This window comes from Notolabrus celidotus, chromosome 13, assembly GCF_009762535.1.
Source record: "Notolabrus celidotus isolate fNotCel1 chromosome 13, fNotCel1.pri, whole genome shotgun sequence".
In the NCBI taxonomy this organism is placed as follows: domain Eukaryota; kingdom Metazoa; phylum Chordata; class Actinopteri; order Labriformes; family Labridae; genus Notolabrus; species Notolabrus celidotus.
The window spans coordinates 9,804,066-9,825,992 of record NC_048284.1 but is presented as its reverse complement, the minus strand read 5'-3'; the positions used below and the strand labels follow the sequence as shown (position 1 = coordinate 9,825,992).

At 40.3% G+C, this 21,927-nt stretch overlaps 1 protein-coding gene across 1 annotated transcript in view; it reads left to right on the top strand.

The window, feature by feature from the left end:
• rngtt (RNA guanylyltransferase and 5'-phosphatase) overlaps positions 1–21,927 on the top strand; it is a 123,802-nt gene that overhangs the window by 7,537 nt on the left and 94,338 nt on the right. Inside the window, exons 5-8 of the mRNA XM_034699747.1 lie at positions 1,060–1,135; positions 4,189–4,441; positions 7,641–7,750; positions 8,979–9,080. Coding sequence (XP_034555638.1) covers positions 1,060–1,135; positions 4,189–4,441; positions 7,641–7,750; positions 8,979–9,080 — 541 coding nt within the window. The remainder of the gene's footprint in view (positions 1–1,059; positions 1,136–4,188; positions 4,442–7,640; positions 7,751–8,978; positions 9,081–21,927) is intronic.

The window sequence follows — 21,927 nt, the reverse complement described above, 5'->3', positions numbered from 1 at the left end:
TGCATCTTTTTTTCTCGTTAGCCTTGTTTTTTAGCAGCTTTAAAAAACATGCGTCTTTGACATTTGACCCATGGGCAGCCTGAAGGGTTTTAATGAAGGACACATGGGTTTTGAAGTTTCACTTTAACTCAGGTGACAGCAGGGTTCTTCTGATCCTGTGAAGGTCTGATCTCACCTCCTAGCTGCTGCCTTGCTTCTTAATCAAATCACCTCCAACATCAGAGCAGAATGTGCGAATGTCATCTCAGTAATGTCTTGTCTTTAGCCAGCTGGTGATTAGGCTTTGTTGTCTCTGCGGTGCACATGTCCAAATTAGACACTTGCTTTAGTTCATCTCCATTAGTGCTGCTGTTATTGTTGCCAGGCAAACTTTCTTTGCTGCAGGAGATATGGGAACTATCTGCTTCTCTTTTGTGTCGTTTAAACCCTGCTGTGCACCTGGATGGGGATGCTTGTCTGTAAGAATATATCTAATATCTACTTTCTGAGCTGAAGATCTTTTTGAAATGGTAAACAAAACATGATTTAGATTTCAGACATTTTTTGTGACTTCAGAGCGGAATTCATCTCGGGAAGTCAAATTCTGTCCTCCAAAATAAAGATGATCACTTTTCATTTTACCTTTTCCTGGGCCCACTCTTCTCTCCATCATATGTGTCATCTATCTCTAGATCTCTTGTGTGTGTAAGACAGCTGGTCTTACCCCCTAAGAAAAGCAGGATCTGCCTTTGAGTCTTTTGAGATTGTGACTTAATGCCCCCGCTGAAAACATTGGCTCAGCCTCAGTGCATCTCAAAGAGGAGTGATGTTATCTCCGTCAGAGGGAACACACGGGATAAGATCTTGTTAAACTCGCGAGGCTGTCATGTTACGCTGCGTTACATTGATGGTTTGAAGGCACAGAACATGGATACATAAGTAAAGATAAACTGCTGATACGACTTACAGCATCTTTTCCTGGAAGACCTCCATGAGTGTAAAATAACTGCAGAAGAATTAATATAAATGCAAATTTAAAGTGGGTTAACAGTTGTGTGCTTCTTTTCTGTCACCCTGAAGGTGTTCACTGCACGCATGGCTTCAACCGGACAGGCTTTCTGATATGTGCGTACCTGGTGGAGAAGATGGACTGGAGGTAAGGGTTGGTGGAGGATCCACATTCACAATCTAGATGACTGTCTTTCATTGCTATACTAAGCATTGACTCTGCAGTAAAGTGATACATGATAAATTCACTCTCAGTGAACTTAGATTGCTACAAAGGGAGAACTTAGAAAAGTAAAAAAACAATATCAAATGGTAATCAACCTATTCCACCAAAGTCCTGGTAAACACATAATCACATTTTTATCATTGCAGCATTTTTAAATTAGTCAGGAATGTGATTCTTCAGGATTTGTTCAGAAATCCCACCCACTAGACTTTAGAGGCACAGTGTGTAGAAATGAGACTAATAAACAGTATCTAGTGGTCAGATTTTAGACTGACCTGCTCACTCTTCCCTTTGGAGAGCCTTGAGGACAAGAAACTGCCGTAAAGCCAAGTGGCAACCTCCGGTCTTAAAATATGAAGCTCATGCGGACTATTAAAACCTGCAGTTCATCGAGCGTCCACTTGAGACTGACTGCAGAAACGCCGGAAACCACATACACACCCATTCAAAAAAGACGATCTTTACAGCATTAATAAACATGTTTACAGCCTGGTTCAAAAATGGTTTAAGTCTGAACAGCTGATTTCCATATCAGCACACATTGTACAGGGGTGAATTTTTTTATAACTAGTTATTTTGAGGATATTAAACCTACAAGTTTTGCCTAAATAAGGACATGGCTGACCTTACAGAATCAGTCCTTGTTTTATTTCTTTACTCAAGACACATTTTTACAGGAAAGCTTTTATTCTGTGATTTTATCTAATTTTGACTTCGATTTTACAGGTCTGTCTTATAAGTTTGTATGCTTTTAAGTTTTTGTTATCAGATTTTGCCTTGCAATTCTACTTGTTTTTAATGCCCATTGTGAAGGACTTTGTTACCTGTATTGAAAAGTGCTATATAGATAAAGTATTATTATTATTATTGATTGACAGGCGGGCACACTGTAGCTGTTGATGAAAAGGCTAAAGGCCCGCCACTGTACCTCACACCAGCTCAGACGAAGTTAGGTTGAGTTAACCATTTCCAATATGGCAACCGCCGACAAAAGGCTTCCAAGTAGCGCTGCAGAAACAGAGGGGTGACGTCACGGCTACTACATCCATTTATTATACAATCTATGTGTAATGCATGATTAGTATGACTCTTCATTTGTCAAGTTTTTAACATCAAAAACATCTTCCAATATACTCTTTATCAAACAACAACAAACCCTCGTCTTCTTCTTTTTACTTAATACAAAAATGATCAATATTATGGCCAATCTGTTGTCTTTGATGAACATTTCATTTTTAGATATATATTCTGATAGATTAGATATATATTGACGTAGAGTGGTCTGGACCTCCTATGTTTGTAAAAGGGTCTTGAGATAACGTTTGTTGTGATTTGGCGCTATACAAATAAAAATTGATTGATTGATTGATTGATTGAAAAACATGTGTGTTACTAGTTTGTCAGCCTCCGTAGAAGGGATGCGTTGAAGACAGTTTTACCGGACACAATCCACACACAACTACATCTCCATTTTCTAGATCAAGACACTGACAAACTGCCCCACAGTATGACATGCCATCTGTCATCTGTGCGTTTTTACATCCAGGTAGTAGAGCATTATAGCACTATGAGAGGAGCCATTAACAGGAGCTACAGCCCCAGCTAGTGGCAGGTGTCTGCATTACAGTTTAGACATTAACAACAGCGTTTTAAGCCATCAGTTATTCAGATATGAATCATGTATTTAACCAACTAGTTATTTTGGATCAGACTAGCGAGGGTGATGGCGCAACTGAACATCCCAGAAACATCCCTGATTGTTACACTTAAACATAACATCTAGGTCATGTGTCCCGCCCTGTGCTGTGCCTTGTGTGCCTTTCTGTCCTTTGCCAGTCACATCCCTGGTTTTTGTTCTCTGATAATTCCCTCCTCCCTGACATGTATGCTAAATGACACAAAAAGTCAGTACCCGTGAGCACAGGTGTCAGAAAATATCCTGCAGGACGGAAGTGACCGACTTAATCACCTCACGACAGAAGGGTTAAATAATTAATGCCGGCTGATCACAGGAGGGTGAAGATGAGTCTTTAGTCAGAGGTGGAGCAGCAATCTGAGAGAGCAGAATCCCTGGAAGCTGCAGACACCACTGCTGGATAAAAAGCCTCCCTCCACCCACCGCTTCCTGTCTAATGAATATTCTGAGAGCGTTTACAGCCTCGCAGTCCAGCTTCATGTGCTGCGAGAGAATTTACTCTACAGTTACATCTTTACTGCTTTTGTTTTCAGACCCACACTTTACCTATAAAGTTTTATGAGCATGACTGGGAGGAAAGAAAAATCAGAGTGGTTTGTTGCTTGATTATTATGGTCTGTAAAATGTCGGGAAACATTGGCTGTTTTGTCTCCTTCACTGTCTAACCCTGAAAATAGATTTTTGAGTTGATGCAGCTGGTTGACAATCGATCAATCAGTCATGATCAATCATTGGAAAAGACATCCAGCGACTATTTTTACAAACAAAGGAAGCAAGCAGCATTTTTTTTCCAAAATGGTCGAAGATCTGTCTCTCTTCTGCTTCACCAGTTTGAAGTTTTGTTTATTTTTCCTCTTATATGCTGTTCGTGTATCTGCTATCTGCTTTTGTTTTGCACCGTTATTACAAATTAAATTAGTTTAAGGGTCAGGCAATTGTTACAAGGATCCCTCACTTTTAAATAGAGGAATTTATTGTAATTGTTTTACTTGGAAAGCAGCAAATTCTCAAATTTGAAACTCTGAAATCCCCAAATATTTAAAAGAATGTTTTAGAATCTTTTTTAAAGCAGCCATTAATTGTCCCCAATTTTTTTTAAATAGTTCTGGTTTGTTTGATAAATCAACAAACTAGGGTTGTTCTCTACCAAACATCTAAAGCAGACAAATGTAAGATCAGTCAAAGACAGAATCTAAAAATAATGTATAAGAAGAAGTTAGAATTTTAAAGTAAGGTCTTTAAAAGCAGCTGAATGTCTGTGCTCTCTGTCTCTTATCAGCGTGGAGGCAGCTGTAGCTGCTTTCAGCCAGGCTCGGGCCCCTGGGATCTATAAGGGAGACTACCTCAAAGAGCTTTTCCGTCGCTATGGTGACGAGGAGGACACACCCCCTGCCCCTGCGCTCCCCGAGTGGTGCTTTGACGATGAGGACAGCGGGGAAGTGGATGATGATGGTAACGCCGTCGGGCAGGAGTCGGGCCCCAGCTCCTCGGGGTCAGCGCCCGGCAAACGAAAGAGAGAGAAAATAAAACTGGTGAGAGTTCCTGGATGCTGCAGAAAATGGACTGATGAGTGGAAAATGTCTGAGCTGTCTCTGCAGGACGTGGAGCTCTGAGGAGGAGGACGTGGGCTCTACGGGGAAGCTTCTCCTCTCAGTGAGGAGACTCCTGTGCTTGTCTGTATTTATGACCCAGTTCATTTGATGCTCACACTCAGACAACATGACACGTTCAGTCTGCACACTCTTCCTCTCAGAGGTATCATTTAGATCTGATGAAAGCCGCCTCTCTGTCTTTATGGGAAGCTCTGATCAGCTCAATTTAGTGAAATCAGACGCAGCGCATCGTCTCAGGTTGCACATAATGAGGCTGCTGTTTACACTGGGCTGATGCTCTCACACAGAGTCTTCTTTGAGTGGGTAAAACGAAAAGCAAAGTTTAAATGGTAACATCAACAGTGGAGCTGTAAGTGAAGAGGCGATGACAGAGCCAAAACAGCAGAAATTAAATCAAAACATTGTGTTTTTTCTTCTATCCAAATACAAACTGCATATTTATGACTCGCATTCTTGTGAGGAATTTAATGCAGCTTCAGATTGTGTGTGTAAAGTTTCACCACCCTGTCTTTTAAAAGATATCTCAGGTGGAATGGGAGTCAGAGGATTCAGATTTCTCTCTCAGGTGGAGGTTCAGATCATTTAATCAAAACTTCTTCTTCCTGAAAGTTTGAGATGAAGCTCAAATGTCTTTATTTAAACAGCAGTCCAAAAGAGAGATGTTCATTTAAAGTTGGACGCAAAAAAGCAACAAATCGTCATGGTGAGAACCGGGAAAGTTGTCGGAAACGATGATTTTGTTATCAAAATGCTTGCTAATTAAATTCCCTGTCTGACTAATTGTTAATTGACTAATGGTTACAGCACCAATCCAAAGTCATTATTCAGAGTAAGATGTAATTAAAACACTAACAGAGTTACTCATTCAAGTTTTTGATTTACAGACTAATTACGCAGGAGGCGTAGTGTGAGCGACCAAAGCAGCAGCTGTGAATTCAGGCGTCTGTTTGGGTGTCAGTGCAGGATGCTTTCAGAGTATTCACAGTAAACTGGAGGATACTTGGAGAAGAGAGAGTTGTTTGAGTTGCATTATTAATTGTTTTTGTTATTTAAGTTTGTATTGACTTTATCACTTGAAAAGCGAACCATATATAGTTGTGCTCATATTATTACATACCCTGGCAGAATTTATGATTTCTGGAAAAAAGCAAAAGATGGACCAAGAAAAGAAAAATAGGAAAACACCCCCCCAAAAACAAACAAACGAACAAACAAACAAACAAACAAACAAACAAGACCTTAAATGAGCAGCCCAATAATAAAGGAACACACAATGTATATCCTAGCACTCTTATTTCATACATTTGAAATTCCATCCACACACCAATACACACATTCCCTGATTTTATATACAAACCCCAGGTAGATAATTAATGCCAACTATGTACACAGTGCCCTCTCTAGGATAATAAGTCAAAATAAAAGTCAAAAAGGCTTTCAGTATTTGGTTAGTTTTGCTTTGTGCATGATTTAGTCTGGAAATCATGCTTTCAAACGCAGTGGTTTCTGCCATGAGTCTAAACCACTCTTTTAACTCTGGATTATGTGGGCTCTTCCAATTACACAGAATGCAGCCTTATTAAAAAGTTATTAACACCAGTTAAACTTAATGCGTCTCCAATTGGTTCCAGGAAAGGCATTATAAAGCCTACTGTCTGCAGTGGCCATATTGGAAACGCTGACTCAACTTAAGTATCAGACAACCTATCTACAGGCAAAGAGGCGGAGTTAAAGGCAGGCCTTTAGCCTCCTTGCTGACAGCTTCATTGTGCCAAATTGTTCAAAACCTCATCTACAAATCCAATTACCAAAAACTTAAGAGTGTTAAAGAAGGTAAGAAAGGATTCACTTACTATAGAACTTTTCAGAATGACCTCTCAGTGAATATTTGATCTTCTCTACTTTTAGTAAGGACATGACATTCTTAAGTGTTAGAGGGTGCTTTAGTGGACTTCCAGTAAAGAAGGAGACGCCGTCTTGCCACAAGGAAGAGACAGCTGTATCATCTAATTGCATTGAGGTGTATCGATTGTAGTCGTCTGGACATCCAAATGTGGAAAAATTAGAGGAAACATTTATAGTCATTGAGAGTATTTTTGACATGGTGCTGAAGTAGCTCTACCTTAAGCTACATAATAATAATGAGTTATGAGCCAGGCTGCAAGAAGGAGCATGACGTTTATCACAGCTGTCAGGAATTGTGGGATAGATTTGTGATGAACAGGCTTTAGAAAATGAATCCTGAACAGCACCTTGAGTTATGTGAGAGTGAGACGAGCACAAGTTGAGCTGGAGTGAATTTCTTTTTAAGAGCAGCATCCCACCAGTCATCCCTCAAATTCAACCCCCAAGCTACTTACATAAGCTTCCGCATAGGAGCCGGGCTATGTGACCTACAGCAGGGATTGGACGCAGAAGTTTAAATCAGACTTTATGTGAATCCCTCTCTCATATTTGTGGTATCAACAGATTCACAGCCATGATTTTGGCTTGGAGAATGTATATAGCTATGATGTTGCTTTCTCATGTCAATGCAGCTATTACTACACACAACATTTGCACACATGCAACATGGGATGATAAATGATAACTTTCACATCTGTCTCTTCTAAATGGTGTCTATTATCACTTTTTCCCAGTGACAACTCATCAGGGAAGACCGAGGGAGGAAAAGGTCACACAATGCAAGGATAGGAAATGAAGGGAATCACCTCGGTGATTTTTTCCTTCAAATAGAAGTGTAACAGATGTCATCAGTTTTACACAGGGGAGGATTTCTGCAGAGAACAGGCGTGTAGAGACGAAGAGAGAGAGAGAGGAGAGGCATTGCTTGAGTCTGTTTTCATGGGAGTTGAATGAAAAAAGCAGGGTTATAAGGTGGATTTGAACAGTCTAAATTAATTATGGTGAAATTGAACAGGTGGAAAAGAAAGGTGGTTTCCAAACTTTCCTACTTGTTGTCTCTGCGCACAGGGATTCTTAAATCAGCTGAGCAGCTACTTGAAAAGTGTAAGCAGCATTCAAACATGCTCTCTTGTTTATGTGTGGGAGGCTATGAGTGTTTTTTTCAATTCAACCCAAGTTCAAGCTTCTGTTTTCCTTCTTTTTTCTCTCCCAGGGTGCAGTGTTCCTTGAAGGCATCACAGTGAAAGGCGTCACACAGATCACCGCACAACCCAAACTGGGAGAAACCCAAAGACGGTGTCAGGAGATGGCCGAGTGGGACAGGTGAGAACCTTCCTTTCACTCTCCTCGTCCCCCTCTGGGAACCTGTGTGTGTTTACACATAATGTGGGCACACTGCAGCGTGTTAGGAGTGACTCATTTGTTGTAAAATCTCCTTTTTTTCCCTTTATTTTGAGACCCTGACACTTTGAGACAGGCAGCAGAGTCAGGAATAGATATTTCTGCTCTGGAGGAGTTTGCAGCTGCTGCGTCTTGTCACAGCAGAAGGAACTGTCCCTGCTGCTATTTTTCACTTCCTGCTTCTCTGCAAAGATGCTGTTTTATAACAAGTGTAGGAATTTTAAACAGTGATTTTCACCATTCAATATTACTCCCATTAAAGATATCATTTTGAGAAACACACAGAGAGTACAAAAGATATGAAGTAAGCAGGCGTTACATGTCTGTACAGGTCATATCAAATTGTTTGAAAAATTCAAACATACAGAAAACAAACAACACACTAGCCTGCCTAGAGTTAGTACTAACATAAGTTGTTGAAACATTAGACACTTTTTGTTATTTTTATGTCTGTTACAAAGCGTGTTGTCAATATTAAGCAGCACAGACGTCCATAAGAAAGCTTCAGCTTCTGTTTCTGCGAACACACTGCTACTCCCACAGGAGAGATTCTGCAATTAAAACTGAGACCTGTTATTAGCACCTCTCTGTCATCACAGATGGGGTCTCATATGAGCTGAACAGTCGGGTCCAGGCAGCTGTTCATATTCAATATTCATATTTTTCCTGATATTGGGACCTCTCACTCAGGTAATTCAAATATTTCAATAAAGCAAGCTGGGAATAAAACACCTAATATGCCTTTTATTTTTAGCAGAAATGTAATTCTGTGGTGCTGTTTGCCTAGCAGTGGAAGCGTGCGCCCCATATACAGAGGCTATAGCCCTCATTGCAGAGGTCTCAGGTTCGATTCCAGCCTTGACCATTTGCTGCATGTCCTCCCCCACTCTCTGTTCCCCAAAATTTCTATTTCTCTTCAGCTGTCCTCTCCATTAAAGGAAAAAATAGAAATGTAATTCTGGTTGAAATGATCTTCATTTTAGACTCTTCTCATTTTTGAAAGGTATTGCAGATGCTTAATGAAACACTATCTAAGCTGATGTACATGTTTCAGTGAGTGAAAGCATTATATTAATAAAATCCAGAGCTCAGTGATTAACTGAATGAATACCAGTTTTATAAACGATGCGTGTGTTCTTTGCTTTTGCAGGTCTGGTTTTCCTGGTGCTCAGCCCGTATCCATGGACAGACAAAACCTTCGTTTCCTGGAAAAGAATCCTTACAAAGTCAGCTGGAAGGCAGACGGCACACGGTGGGTTTGTTACTCATGGGTCTTCTGTTAAAATAAACGACTCTTTAGCCTCATGTGTCGATACAGGTACGGCTCTTTGAGCCTCTTAGAGGACTGATTGGCTTCTCCTCTCATTGATTCGTCTCCTTAAAGAGTCAGTGTGTATGCAGAGTTTGAGTCCATGGGAGTTGTCTGATGTGTTTGTATCTTCTGTTTATCAGTGGGGTTAATTTACCTCCCTGGTCTTATAGTGAAGACTGAGAGAGAACACAGAGATCACTGTGAGCGGTCATTGTAGAAAAGTGGAGGTGTGTAATTGTAGAATCAATTGTAGAGTCAATCGGCCAATCAGGTTTACCTCCGGGGCATATTTGCAGCAACTGAGGCTGACTAATGTGCTATGCAGAGGTGAAACCAAACCAAACTGGCAAGTATACAAAGTGTATAAAACAGCGAAAAATTATGAGTGGTGCAATGCAGATTCCACCAAAACCTCCAGTAAATTATGGCCCAATTTCCAAACATAGGAATAATATTGCTATATCAGTTTTTCTCGCAGCCCTAATGAGTTGGGATGTGAAGTGACATCTATATTGATATGTCAGTATCTGTTTTCTGTAGAGATAGACCGTTTCATTTGTCAGCCAATTTAATAGAGCCAATCAATGGCATTTTGGCCAGTTTGCGCACTAAATAGGCTGATTGAAAAAATAAGTAAGGGTAAAATACAGACCGGTGTCAAAAAACATTGATTAAAAGATTATTTTATTGATTTAAAGTGATGTATGTTTACAGTTTTTTAAAAAATAGTCTCAGTGATTCGACTGCAATCAGCGTTACATGATGATGGATTCTTATCTGCCTGCTGTGTTGATTTAACATGAAACTGTCCTCACCCAGCTCTCCTTCTTCTCTGAGCTCTGTGGTTTACACACCTTTAAAAATACACGAGGCAAATGTCACAACCGCTGTCAAGGGGTTGTCAAGGGGTTTTGACCAATTAGAATCAAGCTTCTTACACAACTGGAAGATCAGTAAGAAAGCCAGGTAATAATAACAAATAACAAATAATGTCTGCAGACACTGCCGGCAGCCTCGTAAGTGTGGCAGCCGTCTAGCAATGTTAGCGATCCCCCTTGTGTCCATTTGGTCATGTTGCATTCAACCGGCAGAGCTCAGGTGCTGTAGAACGGTGGGAAACATGCGAATGCTAGATTTCACATGATGTTACCTGAACAAAAACAGCTACACTAAGCTTTTAATAGCTTTTTTTAACGCTTAATATGGCCAGAAATCCAGAAGTCCATTGTAGCAATATTTTACTGAGCCAACAGCAGTTATTTAATCAAAGGTTAATTTATTTTTAGTTAGTATTATTCAATTGTGTATTTCATCAAATGTTAAAAAACAACAAGAAGGTGATATCACACGCACCGCCTCCATCCACCAAATCACACCCATCCTTCAACAGCTCCACTGGCTCCCCATCACAGACCAGATCAACTACAAAATACTTCTCCTCACCTTCAAATCCATACACAACCTTGCCCCTCCATATCTCTCTGACCTCCTCCATACTGCCACACCCATCCACACCCTCAGATCCTCCTCCTCCATCCACTTCCCTCTCCCCCCTGCTCGCCTTGTTACCATGGAACTCTCTCCCACCTGACCTCCGTAATACTGACTCACTCCCACATTTTAAATCCAAACTGAAAACTCATCTGTTTAAACTGGCTTACTCCATCTGACCACAACTCCACTGTCCATTCTTTTAAAACTCTTTAAATTTTCTTTTATTACTGTTTGTTATTTAAACTCTGTGTTTGTTTTAATGTTGTGAGGTGACCTTGAGTGTCAAGAAAGGCGCCTATAAATAAAATGCATTATTATTGTATCGGCATTACGTACTGGCCACTAGCCAACCTGCTCTATAATTATCGGCTTCAGCCATTGAAAGAACAATATCGTTCGACCTCCACAGTAGTTTTCTAGTATGGAAACTTTTCTTTTTACAGAGCATATAATGCAGGAAAAATGCTTTGGGGGATTTGGCAATTTTGTAATAGTGATGTTTGTCAACAGAGTAACATTATCTGTTGTCTACATGTGTAGAAAAGCATTACAGCTGAGCGAATATCAGCCCACGAACAGTATAAGTCTGAAAGCCCTACATCTATTTGTCTGTGATTTTAGTTTTGATTGGTTGATTTTTAAACAAACAGTAATGGAACCACAAACTGAAATCGTGACTGTGTCTAATGTTGGATGAGAATGAAAGAGGCACTTGTTCTTCCCTGTCACATTTTAGGCTGCGTTTGTTAATTTCCCTGGTTTTATGGCTCTATTAGCAGGAGTTGAAGACGAGAAGCACATTTTAGTATTCCAGTAGTCTGCTTTGCGCCTCTGTGTCTCTCCGTTGTATAAATGTGCAGTATGCTGGTGAATATTTAATGACTGAAGTCAATTTTGAGAATTTTACATACCGGTGCTTTAATTTCCTGTTAAGAGTGAGACAGGCGGAGTGCAGATCTGGCTCCACACCAAGATGCAGCTGATTTGTCTGATCGACTGCAAATGTTTTTTTAAAGTGTTGCTAAAAAGTTTTGCACTTTAGTTTAGAAAAAGGACACTGAGCTTCTCCTCTCCTGCCTCAAGCTCTGTCCTTCACCCCAGTTTCCTCCCAGCTATTTGTGGAGTCTTCTTTCAGTCATGACAAATGCAGGCAGAGATGCACACAGTGTGCTAAGTCTGAGTCATCACACAACTGCATGATATGCACTATGTGGAGAATGTGATGTTTCTCATCAAAACTGTGAAATACAAAGCTGAAGGTGTTAGAAAAACAAAACATAGACCCCAGACTTACCTTATACAAAGACACTGTGCGATCTTAAATGCTAATGATCAAAACAACATCAGCAAATCCAGGGAAGAAAAATATGTGGGAATAAATGAACATCTTGTACCTCTGCTCAGTTCGAACATAATCACAAATGCTTCAAATATACCTAAAAAAAACAGAATAGCTCACTTTGTAAAAGGTCCGACATTTTCCAACACAAAGTTAAAGTCACTTTTTAGTTTTGTCCCCTGAAACTGTTCCCCTGTCAGTTTGGATGAAGAACTTTGAAAAATGTGGAGAAGCTTGGATTTTTTCTGTGCAGTTTTGTTTTTTTGGCATATGCAATTATGTATTTCTCTGAAGCTGCAAAAAAAAAACAAATCCTGCCTGATCTTGGAGGTATGTTTTCGCTTACTCCTTATAGAAAGTCTGCAAGTTCTTGAAGTTTGCTGACACTCTGCGACAGAGACTTGAAGTTTCTTATTTCCCGCTGTGTACAAACAACCTGAGAACCTCGACATCAGCGTATTTACCAGGCTTGTGTATGATGTTGTGGACTTTTGATTGTCTTTGTGTTACTGTTTTTGCATCATGTTCCCAGTCTCCTGGCTTTGCCTAGTCCCATCTTCGTTCTGTATACAGCAGCATTTTTGTGTCTTTATCATTATTCTCCTGGAAAAATTTACCCAGGGAATCTTGAATGCGACTGACAAAGGCTATGAAAATTCACTGAAAGGCTGGATCCGGTGTTCTTGAGAGGACATTCTCACATTTGTAGCCTTTTCCGTTGTCTGAATGCAGGTAATCAGGTTGTACTCTCATTTGGTGGAAAGCTTCCATCTATAGTCAGACGCAGCAAAGAGCAAAAGGGCTTGATTCTGTCTGTCAGGGACGGCCTGTTCTGGTGCAGCTGGTCTCATATTGCTTTATTCTGCTGAACTGAGAAATGGATCACAGCTTCTTCTTTTTTTCTTTTTCTTTCACAAAGCTACCTCACCTGTGCTTCGCCTGAACCACTGTGCTGTTAAATTCACCCTGCTAAAGGCCACATCTCTCATATGAGTTCGGCTTTTGTGTGAAATTGAATTCACACAAGAATTTGCTCAAAAGAAATGATGTTCAGAGACGTGTTGGTGAAAGAAAAGCTGTGATTAAAATTCCACTGCTAAAGTTTGATGATGTATGATAAACAAGCAGCTCTTACAGGATCAGTGGATTTAAACAACACTTTAAAGTGGATTATTTTCACTTTTAATCCTCATTTCTTGCACTCTTAATTTCCTAAAATCTCTACTTTTATGAAAAAGTCAGGAATCTTGAAAGCTAGCTGTATTTGGAAGTCTTGCAAGCATCAAATAGGATCACTGAGTTCTGAAGTTTTTTGAATTTTCACTGAGATTGTGTGATGGCAGCAGGATCTCATTCGTCATTCTTGCTATGCATTGCATCGAATATGCAGAGTATTTCTTTTTAAATGTGCCGCTTCCTTGCCGTTGGCATTTTTAAAGACTTGAAATGGATTTTTAATGGATAACTTGTCTCTTCAAGGTGGCCTGGAAAGATTGCTCCCTTTGCACATTGCCAGAGGTTCTCACCTGATTATTGCATATTCTGAATCCCAACTGCTTTCCTTTGTCGCTTTGTTGAAGATACAAATTTCTATTCTACTGCATCTGACTTTTAAATGAGTAATTTTTTTTCATGATACAAAAGCAGCTTTTAGCATGAAAAGGTTAATGCCTTCCTTTCAGCATCTATCTCCCTGACAGACTTCCTCTTAGTTCCAAATAGCCAGGTTAAGCGTCAACATGTCGTACAAATGAACAGCCTTGCTTGATAGCACAATACCAGACAATACTGTGACAAAGTACTGATTCATCCTCTTTTACCTCAATGTTTTAATGCAGCCCTCCAGAGGCACACACCAGTCACACAGTGGCGTCACCGCCTGCTATCTGCCAACACCGTGCCTTCTAATGGGCATTGGAAAGGACGGCAACATCAGTTGATCTGCCAAAAGGGGGAACAAACTCTGAGTTTGTGTTTTAATCATCTTGTTGTGGAGCCTTCTGTCAGGCCTCGATTGGTTTGAGCCTCAGAGATGAAAAGAAGGGGAAGAAAGAGAGAGAGAGAGTCCAATTATGCCCTCAGGACTTCAGACAAACAATGCCGGTCAACTTGGAATTTGTTAGAGAAATTGGACTCAAGAACTTAGACTTTCTTAATTTTCCCCTTGAAGTCGCCTCCTATCCCCAAGCACCACCTCTGTCAGCGATTTAAAGGGAAGGATCAATGATCCACTGTTGTCTTTGAAACAGCCAGGAAAGATCTCCTAAGTTAAAACTAGTAAGCTGGTACATCCAGAGTGTTATTAATTGCTCTTCAGTCTTTGTAAGTGATTTAGTTAATTCATGTTGTCTTTAGCCCTGCCTCCTGCTTGGCACCCAAACCAGACTGCACAAAAGAGGTGAAATCTTCCTTTTAGATTAGTATGGTGCATTGTTGGCACTTAGAGGTGGTCAGGATGAACAAAGGACAATTCTCAGCTCAAATCGTTGCTCAAAACTTTGCCCCGGCAAATCAGCTTCATTACCTCACATTTAGGTGCTAATATGCTGGCATGATTAGGTTTGCAACTGCTGTTCAAGTTTTTATTGTAGCTCTTCATTGGCCAAGAATACCATGGTGAATTTGGACATAACTTTTGTTGGTTCTCAGTTTTCTCTTGGTTAAGGTGGTAGATTGGGTGGATCTGGGCAGGTTCACAATCATCCAGGTCATGGTAATTCAAAGCTTGATTCCTAAAGGCATCTGTCTCTGAACTTGGTTGAAGTTCTTGAGGTTGAGGCTCTGTTTATCTCTCCATCATTTCTAAATTGATTGTTGGATGGATCTAGAAATATAAACACCTGTGTGCCACAAGTGTGATACTGATCTCAGCAGTTCAATGGTACTCATTAGCAGGGCTGTTGACCTACTTTCTAATGGAGTCGTTAACACCCCTATTGTATGAGTCTTTACGGTTATTACATTGCGTTTCTAATTCCTGGGTTAATACATTTCAGATACGACATTCATACTTAATCTCTTTAATCCTGTATTTACCTTCCATGCTGTATGTCAGTGTTCCCGTGAACACTTCAACTTTTAATCTATGGACATGTTTAACGCCGTCTTTGTTGGCTCAGGTTTTGCATATTGCTCTGACCTAATTAGAAGACTCATTTGTCTGCAGTTATTTCAGCATTCAGTGGAGAGCTCAAATGTTTCCAAACTGATAAAGTTATATTTAGTTTTGCAAACACAGCAGCTGCCAGTCAATTGGCAGAGGAAGGTAGTATTCTGTTCTCATTTTGAACAATCTCCTTGAAGTCTTTCTCTTTTGTCAAAACCAAACAGAAAGACCAACGTGCAGGTTTGGCACATGCATGTCTTCCTAACCTTTAACCTCCTCAACTACAAGGAAGTACACACTTCTCTAAGCTCTATCTGCGAGGGAAGCATTTTGTCCTGCCCCCTCAGTGAATAAGTCAGACCAGAGTAGTGTTGACACCAGAGTCAATTTTGTGTAAATTGGTTAAGACTCCCATAATAAGAAGGGATGGGAAGGTTCAGTCGCCTTGATGATAAATTGTCAGCATGCTCTGTAGTTGGCAGTTATTAGTCTGTGAAACAAGCTATTCATATTTGTGTGATTGTGGGCCTAAAATCATCATATATTGTGTCTTAGCTGTAGTGCAGCCACCTGCCACTAGCTGGTTAATGGCCACTGCTGTAAGGCTAAGATGCTCTATTACACAGATGTTGAAAAAGCACCTATAACGGATAGCCTCTTGCGGCACAGATTGGAAGTATGTATGTAGGATGTGTCTGGTGAAAATGACATATAACCACTCAACAGAAGCAATGTGAAGTCAGCATCAGAACATTCAGAACTCTGCTGCACGCCTCCTCACCTGCACCCGCTCCCGTGACCACATCACTCCTGTCCTCCAACATCTTCATTGGCTCCCCGTCCCCTACCGCATACAGTTTAAAATCCTCCGCCTCACCCACAAAGCCCTCCACCACCAGGCCCCTTCCTACCTCACTGACCTCCTCCACCATCACACTGCTTCCCGTAACCTGCGTTCCTCACATGCCAACCTCCTGTCTCCACCTCACAGAACCAAGCACCGAACCTGGGGGGACAGAGCCGTCTCTGTAGCCACCCCCACCCTCTGGAACTCACTCCCCACTCATATCCAAAACTGCTCTGACCCTTCAACATTCAAGTTTCTATGAAAGACTCACCTTTTTAAGTTAGCTTTTAATTTGTTATTGTACTGTTGTTTTGTTTTGTTTGATTTGGATTGACTTGTGTTCCTTGCTTGTATTGATTTTAACAGTTGTACAGTGTCTTTGAGTCTTTTAAACGTGCTTTATAAATAGAATGTATTATTATTATTATTATTATTATCATCAGTATGTGGAAGGTAAACTGCGACCACAGGCTGGTGGTGCTAGCTCTGCTAGTGGTGGACACACTCAGCAAACCAATTTGACACTGACAGACTCTATGAGCCTGGGGTTATCCATGGTAGAAGACTTGTGCTCAGTTTTCAGACTATTTTCTGATTATTATTTTACCTTACTGGGAATTTAAATTTCTGTTTCTGTTTTGATGAATACCAAATTTGTCCCTGCGGAGCATCCCAAATTATTAGAATTGGGGCTTTTTTTATTCCATTGCAGTGACATTAAATTTGATGTAGGAACAAATTTACAAATCCTGTTTAGCAGACCTTGCAGACCTATCTTGCAGTAGGTACTTAACATTAGTGGTTGTATCTAATCATTTTAACTCTTCACTAAATAAATATTCAACCTGATCTTTTGGAGTAGAAGAAGCGGTCCTGCCAGTTTGAGGCACCACTAATGATGTGCAAAGCTGCTGGATCTGATCTAAGACCTCCCCTGGAGCTCAGCTGCTCTCAGCCATGCCCCAGGACCAGACGGGCTAAGCCTACACAATGGCCGCCTGTGCCTCATTAGGGCTGAAGTTCTCTGGGGGGGAACGGGGCTCGGGGATGAGTCTAAAACCTGAGACTCAAAGCACTTAGCATAGGACAGAGAAGCAGACAAAGGGAGACGTGGGCGGGGACGCACATTAATATGAATAAAAGAGAACATCAGGTTGAATATTATCTGATGGTTTTTACAAAACGGTGGAGTGTGTAACTTCAGAGGAAGAGGGAGGAACAAAGATGGCGAGACTGGGAAAGGAGTGGATCACTGGGAGTTTCACATCACTAATGATCTCTCTGTGCTTCCTTCTGAACATACTTGACAGTGTTGGCCATGGCTAACTGGCCAATTAGACAGCAGGAGAACAACTCCTGCTCAGCGTCGACCTGTTGTGTCCTCTCTGGTTGACAGATCTTCTCTGTTGTGACACTCGCTGTTAGATCTCCCCAGACATCAGCCTTTTTCATGAGATAAAAGATATCCTCCTTTGGCACAAGGATTGAGTAGGACTTGAGAAAACTGAGCCATCCTTTTCCCTTTTATTATTGAGTACAGTCCTCACCGCCGTTAGGCCTCCATAATGCCTTTATTGTGTCGAATCCCAAATGTAAGAGGAGCTATAACTTGCCCACTCACAATTTTTTCCTCCCACTTTTTTTTGTTTTCCCTGCAGTTTCCACAAGACTTTCCATGACCCTGATTTCTATCTCAAGACATTTTTTTTGTTGCTCTCTCCTGTCATGACTTGAGGGGGAGGAGAGGGTCAAAGTCATCTCTCTGAGCTCTCCACCGGTCTCTTTTAGGTGAAGAGTGTGCTGAGGATTATGATTACCTCTTTCCATGGTCTGTCTGCCTGAGACGCTCGAGTATAATGGGAATAATTAGGTTATACGTCTCGCCTCTCACTCCCCTCCACAACAAAAGCCTCTTTTTTGAAATGATCACGTACAAACTGGAAAGGGTGTGACATCTACCTACGCAGTTATTCCTGGAGGTACATGAGCACATTTATCAAAGACAGGAGCTTCTTTTTGTGTAGTTGATGGTTCCCACATCCAAGGTGATTCAGTCTGTGGAACAACTGCATAGTCAGTGCCATTTTGAAAAAAAAAATGCTGTCAAGTTTGTCACCAAAAGTAGTGTTTTCTTCAGGACTTGATAATGATTTCACTCCAAACGATGCCTCAAAAGTGACTGACATTAAGTGCATTTTGTTGAGAGTGCTGTTATTTTCCAGTCTCACATTGGGTGTCATATTTCTTGCAAAAAAACGTGAGAAGGTGCCTTTTTGCACATGTTTAAAAGGAACACATCAAAATGATTGGTAAAAACGCTTACTCCTTTACAAGTTTACTTCTGTACAGTATGTGCAGCAGTTTAAAACATCTTTCTGTATAAGACCTTAATTACAACCTGAATCAAAAAAAAGTTGCACTTGTTTTAAAAGGTTTCTGTTGATTTCAAACAAGCAGTGATCTCCAGTGTCAAGAAATGGAGCCAATGCAGAAGTGCAAAAAACTGCAGTTCCATCAGTGTCCACTTGACGCAGGCTCCAAAAGCCAAGCCTTTGACACCCATGTTAAAAGACCAATCTCCACAACCAGGTAACAAAACCAGATTTTGGTCCATTTCTCTATTTATCCACACTGTTTTAATTGAGAAGGGATAGTAGGGTGCTTTTATGCATTACTCATCCATTTGAAAGACTTTTTGGCTACACGTTTTGCATAATTACTCATTAGGGATGCATAATTAGAAAAATGCTATCGTCTATGTCGGGGAAACACTGACTGTGCATTCTCATCTGCAAAATCTTCATCTGCTTCCACCATGTCTGTACACCTCAACTCAGTCATGAGCATCAGAGACATAATGACGTCGAACTAGAGAAATCAAAGGCAGATGGCATCTTCTGCTGTGTAAATATGGAGTCACAATTCATTTCTCATGTCACTGATGTGAATCATCCCTTAGTTGTCGCAAGGTACTGTTAATCTACTGTTTTCTACCCTTTTTCTGACTTGGTCAAGGATTAATCTATTAATCAGTAATGGGGAAAAAACACCAGAGATGTACATAATTGAGATATTAATGTGTTGTAGCTGCACAGTTACATGTGCGCCAATGCAAATTATTAGCACGCTAAGGCAAACAAAGACACTTGCACAAGTGACATCAGCACAATCATCAGTAGTTATGTTCAGTGCAGTTGAAATGGATGAATATTATTCTTAAATTATTTTCCCAAGAAAACCATAAACTCTGATCTCATGTCTTGAGTTGGGTTGAAAACATTCAGCAATGTTAAATCTGGCAAATTTGACCATTTCTCTTTGCTGTTAAAATGGAAAATCTTTAACTTTCAGTACGACAGTCCCAGTTCTTTCACAGTGAATGTTTTTCAGCTGGTGTCGTTTTGTGAACACACACTGGTTCCTGACAGCTCGTGAAGGCTTTGAAACCAGCTAGTATTGATGGCATATTTATTACATCTGATCCCTTTGTGATACTGCTGGAGTCACAGCAGGTATGAGAAATGCATTGCTGTGTCAGTGGGAGAGTCATTAATCTCAAATCCATCTCTACCAGCTTTGTCTCATTTGTCCTAAAAGCTGGTCATACTTTCAAACTGAATTATCCTAGAGTTTAAAACCTTCAAAGTTCTCTGCTTGTTATTGTGGTACATTCTCTCTAATGTGTTCAAGTTGCAAATTAACTCGCCTTTTTTCTTTGTGGCATTGATTAAGATACTTGCTGTTAACCTTGGGAAACATAGCAACGCTAGAGTTGCTCATTAGGACACGAGTTCATGTTGTTTTATTTGTTGCTTGGTATTGTGTAGAAGAGCAGCAGGCAGTCTGTGAAGTATAATTAGGTACATAAGGGGCATGTAATGAAGCCACTGGGTTGATTAGAGTGAACTTGTGTCGCTGTTTTATTTTATTTATTTATTTTTCTTTTCAAGGCGAACTCACTCTGTGCTCCTCTTCACAACAGTGTGGCTCAGACGTCTTCACAAAGGGAGGAGCTCTGTCCAGCTATGTGGTTGACTAAACACAAATCAATCAATTAACCAAAAGGTTGAATGGAATTGTTCCATAAAAGTCAAAGTAATCAGTCAATTTCTGGGGTTATTTTCAAGCATCATTACCCAAGGATGTCTGCCTCATATAGGGAATAAGGGCTCATTGGGTTTGATGTTACATAAAGAGAGTATCTTTGTGCTTAGAGGAGGGCTGTGGAACAATAATGTTTTTAATCATGATTAATTGCAAAATTTTGTTAATTGTGATTAATCACAGAATTTCGTTAATTACATTTTTAATGGCAGAATTTCAATAATCGTGATTTATTGCAGAATAACGTTATTTGGGATTAATCGCAGAATTTTGTGATTAATTGCAAAACTTAGATATTCATCATTAATCGCAGAATAACTAATCGCTGATCGGCGTGTACCCGTGCTCATGCAGTGGAAGAACACCGATCTGCGAGGTGGGTCCGAAAATAGTGCCAAAACAAATTGGGTTTCTGACGGCAAATTGAATAGCTTCATTTTTTTCTACTAGTGCATGCATTTGCACCGTGATGAGTTCCTGGACCATATTTTCTCAACTTTTGGGAAATTACGTGAAATAGGAGGTCCCGTCCGTAGAGAATTCTAGCCTAGCTTGCCAGCTGGTCCTCTGGGAATTTTCTCATTAAAGGGGAAGAGCTCACTGGCACTCATTGTGGCTAGAAGGAGCAATAGTGTACTGTAACTCATACAAACCCACTCCAAAAAAATTGAAATATCCTTTTAATAGTGATTATAATAATAGCAGAAATTCGTTATTCCAGATTAATCGCAGAATTTTGTTGATCGAGATTAACTGCTATATTTCATTAATCACGATGAATTGCCGTATTTTTTAAATCGCTATTAATCGCAGAATTTGGTTTGCACGATTAATTGCTGTATGTCATCAATCAAATGTAGTTTTGCATGTTTAACATTGTATCATTATTTTATTACTGTTTTTAATTCCATATCAAAAATGTGAAGATGCTTTCCAGTGTCTTGATTAAGGAATGGCGGTTACAGTGGTGGCTCTGTAAAACAATTCATATGTGCAGGCGTTGGATACAAGGTGAATTGTGTTCAAGCAGACACTCGTCCGCAGCAATGTTAACCATTCTGCAGGCTGTGGCCACCCATGTTACTATCTCAGGCAACTTTATTTGTATAGCGCATTTCATACACGAGGGCAACTCAATGTGCTTTACATTAAAACATTAAAAGCATTGGAGACATTCAGACAAGCATAATAGAACACAATTAAAATGACAAATATAATAAAACAGAAAGAAAAGGAAAATTAGAAATATATTAAAAATGACATTAAAATTTTAATTTAAAGTGGGTTAAAATAATCTAAGATAGGAAGGCAGTGGCAAATAAGAAAGTCTTAGTCTTTGATTTAAAAGAGGTGAGAGTTGGAGCAGACCTACAGCTTTCAGGGAGTGTGTTCCAGATATGTGGTGCATAATGACTAAACGCAGCTTCACCGTGTTTCGTTCTGACTCTTGGGACTGAAAGCAGACCAGTACCTGATGACCTCAGAGGTCGAGGTGGTTCATAAAGTACTAGCAGATCAGCAATGTATTATGGGCCTGAACCATTCAGTGCTTTATAAACCATCAGCAGGATTTTAAAGTCTATTCTCTGACAGACAGGAAGCCAGTGTAGGGATCTAAGAACTGGAGTACAAGTTTTTTGCCTGTAAAGTCATCCAGGCGCTTCAGTTGCAAACTATCCAGCATGGCCTGCATTGGCAAGGGGTTAGAGGGTGCTCTGCATCAGCTGAGGGCCTGGCCAGCAAGTGGTATTTGAGACTGGAGTACTCAGGTGGTAACTGTTTTTCATTACACATAATATAATATATGATGCTTCCATCAGGCTACCATGTTGTTCGCTCCTGACAAAAGACGGTGACTTATCAAACAGTTATTTCTCTGGTAGTTGCAACTAAAAAT